At 36.7% G+C, this 15,231-nt stretch overlaps 1 protein-coding gene across 8 annotated transcripts in view; it reads right to left on the bottom strand.

The window, feature by feature from the left end:
* Positions 1-511: 511 nt before the first annotated feature.
* Positions 512-15,231, bottom strand: part of Ccdc68 (coiled-coil domain containing 68) — a 59,297-nt gene continuing 44,577 nt past the window's right edge. For 5 of the 8 annotated variants that reach the window (XM_074069786.1, XM_074069783.1, XM_020166825.2 and 2 more), the window contains exons 11-12: positions 8,818-8,894; positions 512-5,153 (exon numbers count right to left, since the gene is read on the bottom strand). In XM_074069786.1, the coding sequence (XP_073925887.1) occupies positions 5,087-5,153; positions 8,818-8,894 (144 nt within the window). In that variant the 3' untranslated portion in view covers positions 512-5,086. Of the gene's footprint in view, positions 5,154-8,817; positions 8,895-8,942; positions 9,020-9,059; positions 9,374-9,780; positions 9,881-15,231 lie in introns of those variants that run through there. The other 3 variants (XM_074069787.1, XR_012447025.1, XM_074069788.1) reach the window with 3 other exon arrangements.

Here is a 15,231-nt window from a genome sequence, read left to right as displayed (position 1 = left end):
TTTCAAGATATACAACATCTAGTAGTTTTGATTCATTAACGTTCTCTATGTTGATTGTATGAAATGCAAAAAAAGAAGCTATTTCTGTTTCCTTTTCTTGTCATATTCCAATGGCTAGGACCACTGGTGAAAGCAAGTCATCTTTGCCTTTTCCCAGTATTAGTGGGAAAAACACTAGTCTGTTCTTATTAATTATATTAACTGAAAAACACTAGTCTGTCCTTATTAATTATAAACGCTGTTTATCAGACCAGTGAAGTCTCTTATGACTGCCACTTTGCCTAGAGTTCTATCATGAATGTGTGAACTTCCCTAAATACTATTCTTCATTGATGAAAATAATCACGAAATCTTTCTCCCTTAATGTGTGTATGTGGTGTATCATACTGATTGATTTTCTAATGAAAAACCAACTTACATGCCTAGGATACTCCCCAGTTTCCACGATTCTGCCACAACTTCAATAAGTATAGGTTGATTGCTAAGGCTCATATAATACAAGGCAAACTAATAAGGAAAAAGGATACAAATTTATTTAAGTTTTACATAACATAAGCACCTTCATAAGGAAATGACACCCTGAAGAAATGCATAAAGCTTTATAACTTTTTGCTAGGTAGAATGAACAAGTAGATAGCAGTGAAGATATACAATTAGACAAAGACAGTATGAGCTAATAGTAGTAAGTGGGAAGAACTGAGCAAAGCCTGTTTATCCAGATTTTTCCCTCTGTCCCTGTATCTTCAGAAATAAGGGCATTACTTTCCTCTGTTTATAGGGAGGGAACCTCTAAAATGAAGGTATTATAGGGAAAGGCCAGAAAAAATCCTTGCTATGTTTTATGACCTGTTTCAGAGAAGGGTAAGCAGGACATTCCTGTTTCTGCTATTTTTCAAATGCCAAAGTACCATACTTGGAGGTAGTGAGTCTTAAATTCCATCGTAAGTATACACCTTAATAATAAGCAGTTGAAAACAAAAATGTCATTTTTAAAACAAAATCAAAGAACAGGAAGGCAAGACAGGTCCTGTCTGGGGGTTTGGTACCACTGGGAGGGGGGAGGATGTGGGGAAAAGGTGTAGGAGGGTGAATATAAAGGGTGTTGGGTGTGAATATGGTGCAAATACTGTGTACACATGTATATAAATGGACAAAAGAGACACACTGAAACTATTCTAGGAATGGAGAGAGGGGGATAAAGAAGAATGATGGAGGGGGTGAATTCAAGTATGATGTACTTGATATATTGTAAGAACTTTTGTAAATGCATGATGTACCCTCAGCAGTTGAATATGACTATGTAAATTTTATTGTTTTATACAAAAATAAGGGGAACCGGAGGGCAGGAAAGAAGGAAGGAGGAACAAAGGAGGGAAGGAGGGAGGGAGAAAGGAAGATAGGGATGAAAGGAGGAGGGGAGGAAGGGAATTATAATGGGTATGATATTCAGTTACTTTTCAGTTATAGGTGGATAGGCAACTGCTTGGATATTGATGAGGAGTCTGTCAGAGGGAAGATTTCAATAGGTAAAATATGAGAGAATTTGAAAAGTGTGTGTGTGTGTGTGTGTGTGTGTGTGTGTGAGCACATATTCCTTCCCATTTTAGAACTATTTTTTAATTTAGAATAAGGACTTGATTTCTTTTGCTAATAACTTAGAACCAGGGAAAATTAGCAAAAGAAATTCAGGAGGCTATTTAAATATTTGTTCATTGACAAAAACAATCCATATATTATGAATTATATGTCATGAACAATAATTCATTTATCCATAATAATTTCAATGTAAAAAGAAATAAGCAAAAATCACAATATAGCATCAGTTTTCTTTATCATAAAACATATAATCAATTATTCAAAAGATAGACTATATCAATATTTCTGTATAAACATTACTTGATACTTTGTAACAATATATCAAAGTAGAACTAAGTTCCTTTTCGTTCCCTGATTTCATATACAAAAGACCATTCGTATCCAAGGAAGCTGCTACTAGGAAAAACCATAAAGGCTCAGGATGCATAAAGTTTAGTGCTGTACGGAAGATGCTTGATTCATTTTCCCCATAATGCCATCCAATTTCTGCCAAAGACACGCCACCTTCCAACAAATCTAAAATTTTCACTCTATCACTTGAATTAAGTACATTATGTGCCCTTTTTGGCCTGGGAGGATTACCATAACTTTTCCCTTGCTTTTTGGGAGGCAGACTTTCACAAAATTAAGGGCAAGGAAACACTTCGCAGATCACACAATAATTTAAACATAACTGACAGTGTGGGACTACTGAGAGCTTTTATGCATCAACAGAGCTGCATGACGTGTGTGCTGGAATTTCAAATTTTCATTTTGCATTTGATTTTGTTTATTAGTTTTGACTGTGCTTGGGCAAACCACTTGTAATAAATCCACATATAAGATAGGCTTACTGTCTGCTGACCGCAGTACTACTTTTAGACTAATAAATTTCATTCCTATTATAAACTTTCATTTAATCATTCAGAAATGTTTACTTACACAAACATTTCAAATGGTAAATGCTAAAGCAATAAAGATGTAGGAAATCATATAACACGCATGAATGATTATGGCTGATGATAAACATATATTTGTATTTGAGGAGTTGGATAGTTTTAGGATCAGACATTGTTCATAGTTATTTTCAGGAAGTCCAAAGCCCATTCCAGAGTAAACCTGGAGGTCTCATGAACAGTTCTCATTTATATTAGGCCCAATTCTGCTTCTGTATTGAAAACAATAAAATCTCAGCAGTGTTTTTGTACTTTTGACCTTAGAATAAATTATCCTAAATCAAATTATCAAGAGTATCAGGCCAATTTAGTAATACCATTCCAAAATTTCAAATTCATTACAATCCAGTTTGATATCCTAGGTATAAGAGGACCTAGATAATCTCCAAGAGGTAGATGGATTCTTACTATACTATAAATGCTTGAAGCAAAATTCATGATACCATGAATGTGCCCCAAAATATGTTATAAAGAAAGTTCTCTATGTGGTATAAGGTCATGAGTAACAATTGTAAAATAAGCAGATTCTTAACAGAGAATTTTGTCTTTAGAGTCTCCATGGTGGCAGACCAACAGGTGAAAAAACAAATTCATTTCAGGAAATACCTGTTTTATAATAAGTGTTGTTTTTGACTATCATCCACAAGATAATGCAAAGAGCCATGAAGGAAGCTGTATAATTGCTAAAGTAGAAAGACAGTAATTTCTATTGCTGGGAAATACCCCAAAACACTAAGTGTACAAGTGAAATGAATACTGATAGCCAAGTCAAAAGGTTCAAAGCCTTACCACACTGAGTAGTTGGGCAAATTATTTAGCCATCAGAATCTCTTCTTCTATAAAACAGGAATGGCAACATGACCTATTTCTGAAGTTTTAGGGGAACATGAAAGGAATTAATACAGTAAAGTGCTTAGAATTGTTCCATTTAGGGTGACTACGCCATAAGAATTGTTAGATAGCTATACCTCAAAAGCTAGCAAGCAGTAAAATGCTGGTGAAGATACCATGAAGCATGAAACTCAAACGGAAAATCATGCAACATTTCAGGATTACAGTCCTTGTACGGGTGTATGAATACACTACCTTACCTTACTTGTACATACCCTTAAATACTTAAATAGATAATACTGATATTTTGTATGCCACATTGAAAGGCTGGAAGCACCTTTCCTGAGAAAATGCTTAGTTATACACCAGAGAGGATGAGCAAAGGCCTAAGGAGAATAAGATCTCTCCTTATTCATTTAATTGAAGTGTGTTCTGTTTTCCTGTCAGTATATATGCATTTCTATAAATCAGGGCTTGGTTTTACTCACAGCAATCATAAACTCCACCTGTAGTGAAGACATGCATCAAAGTCTAAGCACACTTTCACAAAACACTGGACATATCTTTCCAACTCTTGATTTCAGATTCTTCCTGGCTGCAAACAGCAGCCACCATTCTTTGAATCACACTATATACATTTTTTTAGCAGCACTGATGGGTTGATCCAGGGCCTCATGTTTGCTAAGCAGGCACTCTACCACTTGAGCCAGTCCACCAACTCCGTGTGTTTGTGTGTGTGTTGCTCATTTTTGAGATGGGGTCTCACTTTATGCCCAGGCTAGCCTGAACTGTCATCCTCCTACTTATGCTTTCTTGCATAGATGGAATGACAGGCACATAACAGCACTCAGCTGTTGGTTGTGATGGGGGTCTCATGAACATTTTGCTAGGGCTGTCTGGGAACCACAATCTCTCTACCTCCCAGGTAGCTAGTCATCTTGTTTAGCCAACACAGTATGCTTTTTTATGGAGGTATGTGCTAACAGAATTATGTTCTATACTTCCCCCTAATTATTTTATTTAGATAATATTACTGAATATCAAGAAAATTAGTCACAAAGGCAGAGGGTACCATTTGCCTCCCTGTGTGTTTGTGTCTATTGTTTGCCTCCATTTTTATCCCAGAAAAACAGTGACTTTCTAGGGCCTGGCTAGGCAGTTATTATTCTCAAATAGGGAGGGCCAATGGGTTGCAGAATGAACTTAACAGAACCTGCTGCTTCCCTTGCCCATAATTCAGTAGAGAACAATTTTCCCAATAACAACACATCAGAAGATGAAATTACATCATGGTAAGACATTTCTTATTATCTAAAAGTCAACTTTAAACTATGTCATTTATTCATAATACATGTATTCTTCATTTTATTTATACACATAAAAACCAGTGTCAAAAAGTCAACACTGATAATGTTGAAAGAATTCTTTGATCAAAAAACCTGAAAATGAGATACAGATTTTCTTTTTTTTAAATTTAAAGTGGAATTTACCTTCCATCTTAGGAAAGCATCTGGTTTCTTTGCCTATTTAGTATGTTTGAAGAAAGTTTTCCTTCCCTAAAACATATTTTTGCTTGATTTTCTGGAATGTTGTCTTACTGCTAAAATATTTATTGATGTATAATAAATTCCACTTAAATACTGTCATTTTTGTAATTTTAAACACAAAGTTTAGACTGTTTCCTAGAATAAATAAGATACGTGTAGTATTTCTCCATCAGATCTTTAGCCAGTTCGTTTCCGTAGCTGAATCAACATCAGGTAAGGAGAAGTAGCTTCGGCCTTCAATTCACTGTAGGAAAGAACACAGTCATCAAAACGGAGCATGTTCAACTGTGGAGACACAATGGCTCTACCTCCACCTCTACCAGCTCGACTACCACTGTATGGCCAAGTCTGTACCAACTGCTTTCATCTAAGAGATGACCATTCATGGATCTATTCTGATCACATGTGAAAGCATTTAATGTGCAAATTCAGCTAGGTTTAAAAGGATAAGAGTGAGAAGCCAGAAAGTCAGAGCCCATTGCTGCCTTTCTATTCAGAGGAGATACATACCAAGGTGAGTAGGAAATGAGAAAGCACGAAGCACCTGCTCCCTCAGGATGTCTTAGTTGTGTGGGTTTCTCACAGCCTGAACTTTTACTTCCACTGATTTTAGCATTTAAACTATACATGTATACATACCCTCACCTATACATCAAATATGTACATATAAAAACATGGGCTCTTAATCTCAAGCAAATCACCTCTGCTGGTATTCAATGCAATAAAAATCTGTATGTTTTAATGCTTAAGAAAAAAACCCTTTCTTATTTGTATTTAACAAGATACAGCATGTAGCTATACTCTGGGGATAGTTTTGATAGATTTGCCAAGAGATTTTAAGTGTATATGATTTTTTTTCTTAATTGCTCTGTTTGTGTTTGTGTCTGTGTGTTTGTGTATGTGTGTGTGTTTGTGTGTGTGTGGTGTGTGTTTTGTGTGTGTGGTGCATGTGTGTGTATGGTGTGTGTTGTGAGTATGAGTGTGTGTTGTGTGTATGGTGTGTGTTGGGAGTGTGAGTGTGTGTTGTGTGTATGGTGTGTGTTGTGTGTATGGTGTGTGTGTGTGAGAGTTTTTGTGTATGTGTGAGTGTGCATGCAAGTATGTGTTGTTCATGGTGTGTGTTGTGTGTGTGTATGGGGTGTGTGTGTGTATGTGTGTTGTGTGGGAGTGTGTGTGTATTGTGCATGGTGTGTGTGAGTGTGTTCTGTATGGTGTGTGTGTGCATGTGTTGTGTATGGTGTGTGCACATGTGTTGTGTATGGTGTGTGTGAGTGAGTGTGTGATGTGTATAGTGTGTGTTGTGTATAGTGTGTGAGTGTGAGTGTTGTGTGTGTGTGAGTGTGTGTGTTTGGGTGGGGGTTGTGTGTGCATGGGGAGTGTATGTGTGTGTTGTGTGTGAATCTGTGAGTGTGTGTATGTGGTGTGTGTGTTTGTGTATCTGTGTGTTGTGTGTGTGTTTGAGTGTGTTTGTGTGTGTGAGTGTGTGTGTTGCGTATGGTGTATGTGAGTGTGTGTTGTGTATGGTGTGTGTGTTTGTGTATGTGTGTGACTGTGTGTTATGTGTGTATGGTGTGTGTGTGAGTGTGTGTGTGTGGTGTGAGTATATATTTGTGTCTGAGTTTGTGAGAGTGTTGTGTGTGTGTCTGAATGTCAAGTGTGTGTGAGTGTGTATGGTGTGTGTGTGGTGTGTGAGTGAGTGTGTGTGTGTTGTGATGTGTGTTTATATGTGTGAGTGTCTGTGTATATGGTGTGTGTGTGGTGTGTGTGAGTGTGTGTATGGTGTGTGTGTGTATGATGTGTGTTTATATGTGTGTCTGTGTGTATGGTGTGTGTGTGGTGTGTGTGAGTGTGTGTATGGTGTGTGTGTGTATGATGTGTTTGTGTTTGTGTGTTGTGTGCGTTTGTATGTGTTGTGTGTTTGTGTGTGTGTGTTACTGGAAATTGAACCCAGGGCCTTGCACACGCTAGTCAAATTCTGTACCAGTCCCAAGCCACACACCTGACCCTTTTGTTTGTATTTGTTTTTGATCAGGTTTTGTTTGTTTGTTTGGGTGTGACTAGGGTTTTAGGGCTCCCAGCTTGCAAAGCAGGCACTCTACCACTTGAGCTACACCTCCAATCAGAATTTTGTTTTTGAGAGGGTCTCACTAACTTTGCCTGGGCTGGCCTCAACTTGAAATCCTCTTGCATCTGCCTTGTGAGTATCTTGGTTTATAGACATGCATCATCATGTCTGGTTTAATCACTACTTTTATACTCCAGTCTCTCCCTACAGTTAAAGTTCCATTGCATACTGGTGAATCCAGGCTTACCAAACCCTGTTACAAATTATACTCTTAAAGCAGCCAGTGGGCTGCTTTTTGATTCATTTTTCAAATGAGAGACCTATTTTTATGTCTTTAACACTGCAAATTCTATCAAAAATCAGACAAAAAAGGATATTCGGTCCATTCTCACCATTTCAATAGGAAATTTCCCTCACTTGACTTTACCCAAGTCATAGGGACAAGAAAAGTCTTTAAAACAGTAGGTAGATAAATGTTGATTAAGCATAGCTAAAAAAAAAAAAAAAAAAAACAGGTCAAAGAAATCTTAACACATCCTCTCTGCTGTATGGACCAGAGTCCCAACATCCAACACTGGAGTGGTTACAATAGAGAGGCAACCAGTTGCTTCTCTGCTCCACTCTGACTCCATTCCCTTCTGGGTCAAAGTCACTGAGTCTAGCCAGTACACTTCACCATGCCCTGGGAAACAGTGTCTACAAGGAAGGTAGCAAAACATTGCCATCCCTCCCTTCGCCTGGAAAATCATGCTTGCCCTCCTATTCCAAAGCCTTTACCTCTTCCCCAACTGAATTACTACTTCTCTCTGCTTCTGAAATGTGGGCATCTCACTTCCTCCTTAGATATTTCTTTTCTTTTTTAAGAGTTGTGTTCCTAGTGGCCAAAAAGTTGAAAACTCAGCACCTGGAGGCCCAAACATTTAGAGAACTTAATTCAAAATGGTTTCATCCCTAGTCTGTAATTATATACATCATTAGCAAAGTGAAACATTGTTGCAGGGAGTTTTAGAAAGATCTGAATCTGCCTGAATTTCTAGACAGATACTAATCACAGTGAGTCTGATTTCCTACCTCAGGAACTGTGCAGAAGAGTTTCAGAAAATGAAATTCTCCCCTACAGGGACCAGACAGGGAAACTCAAAAGCTGCTAGAACAGGAAGTTTTTAATCACTTTTCAAATGATACATGTAATTACAGGCTATGTTTTCTTTTAGGCTGTAATTTCCTATCGTTTATGGAAATGAGATTTGAGCACAGATTCAGATTCAGATTAGGCCAACAACAAATATTACTAAAAATGGCTTAGATGGTTTTAACCATCATTTTGATTGCTTTTGTGAGTCATAATCACTGCTTGAAATTAATCATTATTAGGTAGTTGTTGAAGATACTTTTTCTTATCAATGAAGAAAATAGAAATACAAGGAACTTGTCCTACCCTCATGAAATTTACAATCTTTTAGATTTGAGAGATGATATGGAATTTCCATAAGTACTAACAATTCATGATTAACATATTCAATAATGGCATAAAAATAAAGCAAGAGAGAAATAACAATGTAGTGATTTGGAGTAATGTTGAAGTTGTTTTAGGGGAAAGAAGGAGGGAAGTTATCTAAATTTATTCATTCATTTTATTCAGTAAGCATTTATATCTTATGGCTTAAGGATTCAATGTGAAGAAGATTGACACAGTTCTGAACTGTAACTGGAAGACAAAAAATAAAAAATTACACATTAATTGATCAGAATTTTCCTCAAGTGGATTGAATTGCCACCATGTTCACCAGAAGTCGTGAAGGTGGGACTGGAAGTGGGGGTGGGGGGTGTAAAAAGACCTTACCTTGTAGACACAGCCTTAGATACTTTTGTCCTAGGAGTTTCAGACCAAAGGGCCACCTTGGTTTTTAGTTCTTTATTCTAAAATTTAAAAAAATCAACAATGCAGAGATCAATTATCTAACCCACCTATTAACTATATCCTTGATGCTTCTGCTCAAGCTAACTTCTGCCTCACTCCAATATGGTAAATTTGTTGAGTCATTCTATTAGACCACAGAAAATAAAGTCAGTTAAAAGTCATTAAATATTATCTCTAAAGATACAAATACACCTTGAAAAAAAGCATAATATACCAAGGAATTAAAATGCAACCTCTGAAATTCAACAGCTGAGCTATCTATGTTTGATTTCACAGAAAATTTATATAGATAAATGAAGATAACTTTATGAAAGAATCTTATCAGAGAAACCCACATTATTGATTACACAAATTACACAATTATCTTTCTTATATATTCTCTTGGTTTTATTTCACAAAAATAGGCACCATTTCTTCTTTATAGTTCATGGTATCTCTAGCCTCAATCTTCTTAAAGCTTTATATTCTTCATCTGTGACTAGAGAAAAATGAAACAGATCCTTCTTGTAGAAATTGTTGGAAGAAACAAGTACCATATGATCATAGTATTTTTAATCTAGAAGCAATCTATAATTGTAGGAGAAAATGGAATGATGGATAAAAGCAGATGAGAATAAATTCTTAGGTACAAATCTTAGCACAGCCACTAACTAGTTACATGACTTCGTTTAGATTTCTTAACCTCTTTGGGCCTAATTTGCTTATCTGTATAACGAACACAATGATAACACCTTCTTCACAGGTTTGACATGAGATAAACTGTGCAAAATACTCAGCTGGGTGATTAGTACAGATTTTAAGAATTAAAAGCAGTTGGTGACAGTTTCTAGTCTAACTACCATTTTTACAACTAAAACTTGAAATCCAAAGACTTTAAGTACCCACCATCTTGTTCATGGAGAGCATAGTGTCAAGTTGTATCTCCCCAGTTCAGAGCCAGTGTTTTCTCTACAATACAGCCAAGCCCAGAAATTTCATTTCACAGCTATGGATAGTGAGAACAAAAACAGGAAAAGATTTTGACCCTGGTTGAGCTCCTGACCCTGGTTGAGCTTCGACAGGCCAGAGTTGTTTCATTCTAATTTAGACAGCTTTAAAGGACACACTTGTATAGAAGTGTCTGAGACCCACAAGCAGCTAGGTGGAATGGTGGCAGGTGAGATTGTAACTTTAAAAGAATAGCAATACATCAGCTTCATTCCCTGCTAGGAGATTAAAGACTTAAACAGTTACCCAATTGAAGTTTTAAAAGCATTTTCTAGGATTCCATCTTTTGATTTAGAGTAAGACACTCCAAATGCATAGTTTTAGGAAATAGACATTAGAATTTTGACAGAAGGAAGAGAATTAATAAGTATAATTGCCTAGCAAATGTTAACATTGATACAGTTTTTTTATATTTATTATGTACATTATTTACTGTTTTTGTTCTTTTTATTTTTTTGAGACAGCATCTCACTATGTAGCCCAGAATGGTCTTGAACTTGGGTTCCTCTTGCCTCGTCTTCCAAGTATTGGGATTACAGGTGTATACAACCATGCCTGGCATGTATTATTTCCTTTGATATGACTCAGCTCTGCATAATGTGCATATTATTATTATTATACAGATATTATACATTGATAGATACATATTATACTTATATATTATATGTTTATGTGGTTTACCTGGTAAACCACAGGTAGTGTGTGCAGCAGGGACCTAGGTTCAAGCTCTGTGAAGGCTGTCTGACTCCAAAGTCCACACTCTTTTCCCTCCAGGAGATTAGTTTCCTACATGACCACAGGCATTACCTAGCCTCCTTATAGTATAAATATGAAAACAGTGACCCCAGTAGAGCAGAGAATCAAGAATTTCTGAAAGAATTCAAGGTAGCATAAATACGAAACAGAAAAAAAAAAAAAAGCAAACTGTCAGGAAATTAATCAACAATCAGTTTCAACCATCCAGCTTCACACACATGCAGCCCAGTTATTCAGTCCCTGCCACATGTATAGCACTGAGCCCAGACCAGAGAAGATGAGAAGCAGCACAAGAAGGCATGGGATCTTCTCTTCCAGTATATCAGAGATGCATTGTCATTGAGGGAATACCAAAAAGATGTGAATAGCAAAAAGTAAATAAAATAACAACAATTCAACAGATGTGAATTGTTCAAATGGTAGCTAATTAATGATTATAGAAAAGGTGTCAATAGAAATCAGCATGACTAGAATAATTTAGGACTTTTCATACACACAGAGATTAAACCTGGACCTTAAAGATGGTGTGAAATGGGTGAGGTGGAAAATGAGAGAAAAAAGACAAAGATGTGATCCTGGAATCAGCAGCACCAGCATCACCTGGGAACTAGTTACACATGCAAAACCACCATCCCAAGCAGACCCACTGAGTCGGCAAGCTGGAGCCTGCTGATGTGATTATACAGCTCAGCAGGTGCTTCTGAAGGCTGCTCGAGTTTGAGAACCGGTGGACCAGAGAGTGATTTTCAGATTTGGCATGTATTGGCATTGCTCAGAATGCTGATTATCAACAGATGCCTGAGTCTCATCCTGAGATTCTGTTTCACTTGGTTGTAATATGGGTTCAGGAAGATTTTACACTCCACAGGTGATTTTAATATGCAGCTAAGATGAGAACCAGTGAAGGAAGAATAGTGTCAATATATGGATTTTTTCCCCACCTTGGCTCCTGGAATCTACATTGAGAAAGAACCAAAAGATGGAGCCAACATCAGCAGACACATAAATCATTTCACTGTGATAATTCAATAGCTCATCATATAAGTGGCAACCAGAAAATGTACTGCAGATTGGATGAATTGCTGATAAATATGTTTCTCCTATAATGGAAACAAATCTAATATATACTCTGAACAAGTGCAGGCACATATCAGAGGCCAAATATGTGGCTGAGAAAAATTCCCCTCTATTCAGTACTTTACAATTAATGAAACAATTGAAAATACAAAGGCATGATGACAACCATGATTGGAAGAAAAATATTCTGTAACTGGAGAATTATGTAGAAGCTATTTGAGTATTTTCCAAAATAAACTCCTACTTTCTCAAGTAGTTGAGTTCCAAACAATACAAAAGCATGAGAGTTATTATGCTTGGCTGTCTTTATTTCAACTTCCATGATTTGTTTCACCCATTAGATTAAGGCCTTGATTCATAGCCTATTCTACAATTTTTTCTCTAAGTAGAATAGCCATATGCATGCCAATTACATCATTGGTTTGCAAAACAGAACTAGCCAAACCACATCTTCCATCATTATGATTCTATCCTAAAATAGTTTATTGGCACGCTATTCCAAAAGAACATAATTTTTGCACATTTAATCTTTCATCAGCACATTCTAAGAATTAAATTAAATTTTAAGGGTGATGGTGATTATATAATGTAGGCTTTAATGTTTAGAAAATGGAGTTCTTTCTGAAGATGCATTTTCATATGAGTACATTATTAGGGAAAAGTTTAGAAAGGCATGAACTATCAGATGAATGTCAAAGCTATAAATTAAGATGGTGAAAGATATGGAAAAGTAGAAAGAAAGTAAATAATATAGGTAAAGTTAAGCAGAAATTTTCTTGTTATATTTAAGGATGTGAGGATTAAACAAAATGATGTAGGATGCCTGGGAAACAGATAAATGGTTTTAGTACAGATGAGAAAACGATGCTCTCTGCATGGACTAGAAAGCTGGATGTCACAGAGTAGTTTTTCAAGCTCTGGGGACCACAGCTGAACCAGTCTATCCTGTTATCTGATGAATTCCAAAATGGGTGGTGGTCTTACACTTTCAGTACAAGCTAGTACACCCCTGCCTATACCATCTCACCTTAAGGTCTTTACACTAAAGCACGTACTAGGGATAGACTGGGATTGACTCACCATGGCTCACTCACTATGCTTAACTACCTGGTCAAATATCACTTCCTTAGAGATGCTTCAGAGGTCGTCATTATTCCCCAACCCTTTATACTGTTGTATTTGTCCTTGAGGTACTTTGCACTCCCTAATGAAGCTGCATATCTACTTTCTTATTTGTCTATCACCTGTATCCTCAATTAAAATGTAAGCAAGATGTGGTCAGAGGAGACAATCAAACCCAACACTTAAAACATTTCTGGGCATATTACAAATACACAAAAATAGTTGCTGAATAAGTCAGTTAATGTGGATTGAACATTTTAAAGTTCAAAGGGACTGTGTAACATTCACCACTGAGAAGGAAAATGCTTCTCTGCAGAAGAAAATGAATTCTTAGAACTAAAGACACTAATCAGATACTGCTATTATTTGAAGTTTTATTTATAAAAGAGAATACTAGAAAACACTGGGCAGGATTGAGCTACATTCAGAGAATCCAAGACACCATAGATAGGTGCTATCACACTACATGGAGAGTCTATAGTGAACCAAAAAGTTTCCATGAGGGCAACCCAGGTCTGTTGCTGTCACCATTGAGTGGCAAGTCAAAAATCATTTGCTGAAGGTGTAATACAAAGAGAGAGTAGGATAGAAACAGGCATATTGTCCTGGCCTCACAATTAAAGCTAAAAAGCCAATTGGATTAATGTATAGTATCTAGGATAAGTTGTCATTTTCCTTAGGACAATAAAATCTGCTTTGGGGATGATATACACTGATACAACCAAAAAAATAAATAAAGTTGAACTAGGGGCAGTAGTATCATTGACATGGTGAGAGCTGGCATTAATGAAGTGGACTATCATAGAAAGACACCAACTCAAAAAAAACCCCTCCAATTAAAATGTATTATAGATGCACGGTAATTCAAGCCAAATAGGCTGAAATGCTGTAAGAACAATTTCCAATGTAAGAATTTAGTCTAAAATACACGAGTGTTTCAAATTCATTTACTAACCAGAAAATTCTAGAAAGTAGGGATCATGTCTATGTTGTTTCAGTGTTATTTTTCCAAATTCAGTGCTTCTATCATAGTAGTCACTAAGTAAGCCCTTGTATAACTAATTGCTTGATTAATGATATGAACAGTGAACAAAATGAATAAGACCTTAACATTATAATACAGTGGGCATAATATACCAAGTATATGTTCTATAACTTTAACATACACACAGATATGAAACAGGCACATAATTTCCAGTAGAAATATGAATATATACAATCTTGCTGATTGCCCATGGATTTTAAGCCAATAATTCCATAATCCCTACATTTTTGTCTGTACGGAGCCATGAACACTTCTTAATCAATCAAACAGTTCCACATGCCCTAAGGATCTGGAACCTAGAGGAGGCAGAAGGTTTAGAGAACTCTTTCTTCCTGAAGGAAAGGGAGTAGTTGTCCCCAGGAAAGGACAAATGGGAAACAGTTTCAAAACTTAGTATGTAAAAGTGTTCACAATTGTTTTGTTATTATGAGTTTTTATCCTCTGATTGGGAAAGCAGAAAGAACATGGTAGTGGAAGGCATGGTGTGACTGTGTGCTGAGGGACAGATTGTGATGCTCCTCTGTGGTCTGCTCTGCGAAGGAGAAAAGTTCCAAAAAATGAGCAGGTTTCCAATGGAAGTTGAACACTTCTGTCTTCCATGGGACAGGACAACACTGGTAGATGAACACTAAGGAGGAAGTGAAAATACTGAGGAATAAAGTAGGAAAGGCAACAGGGTCCAGGCAATTGGAGATGAGTCATTTGACACAAAAGGGTGACAAAGCAAGAAGCAAAGTTGGGGTGGGGACACCTGTGGGTGCTCTGAGGAACTTCAACCTTGGCTGGGGCTGCACTACACTTGCTATGAGACAGGAGATGACTGTCACTGAAAGCCAGAAAGGGGATTATGAGAAAAAGGGGCACATGAGTAAGTCAGAAGAAAAATGTGTCTTACCATTTTTATCACAGGAAATTAGAAAGTATTATGCTAAATTATAAAACACTGAAAAGCAAGATAATTATAACAGGCTTTTGGAAATAGGCGAGTCCTGAGGCAAAACTTGGAGCCAGGATGGATGTGGATAAAGAAAGAGGTGAAAAGAGAACTAAGATAGGAGACCAGAAGCCTGACCATCTGGCTTGAGTGGAACTTACATAAGAGTGGCCTTGACCAAACTTCTAATTCAAGTCTGTATTGAAAGAGGTCCTTATCTGTCTCACCAATATAGTATTTTGGAAAATGTAGATAAACTTTTGACAACTATTTAACATTCATTTAATATGTAATGTTAATATTAATAATTTAACAATACAATAAAAGATGTTAAATAATAGTGATTTAATATGAATTTAACAATTATTGGAAGTACTTCCCTCAAAGCTACAATTTCTTACATACACATGTTCAC

This window comes from Castor canadensis, chromosome 4 (genome assembly GCF_047511655.1).
Source record: "Castor canadensis chromosome 4, mCasCan1.hap1v2, whole genome shotgun sequence".
Taxonomy (NCBI): domain Eukaryota; kingdom Metazoa; phylum Chordata; class Mammalia; order Rodentia; family Castoridae; genus Castor; species Castor canadensis.
The sequence above is the reverse complement of the archived record's forward strand: the minus strand, read 5'-3'. Positions and strand labels throughout refer to the sequence as shown.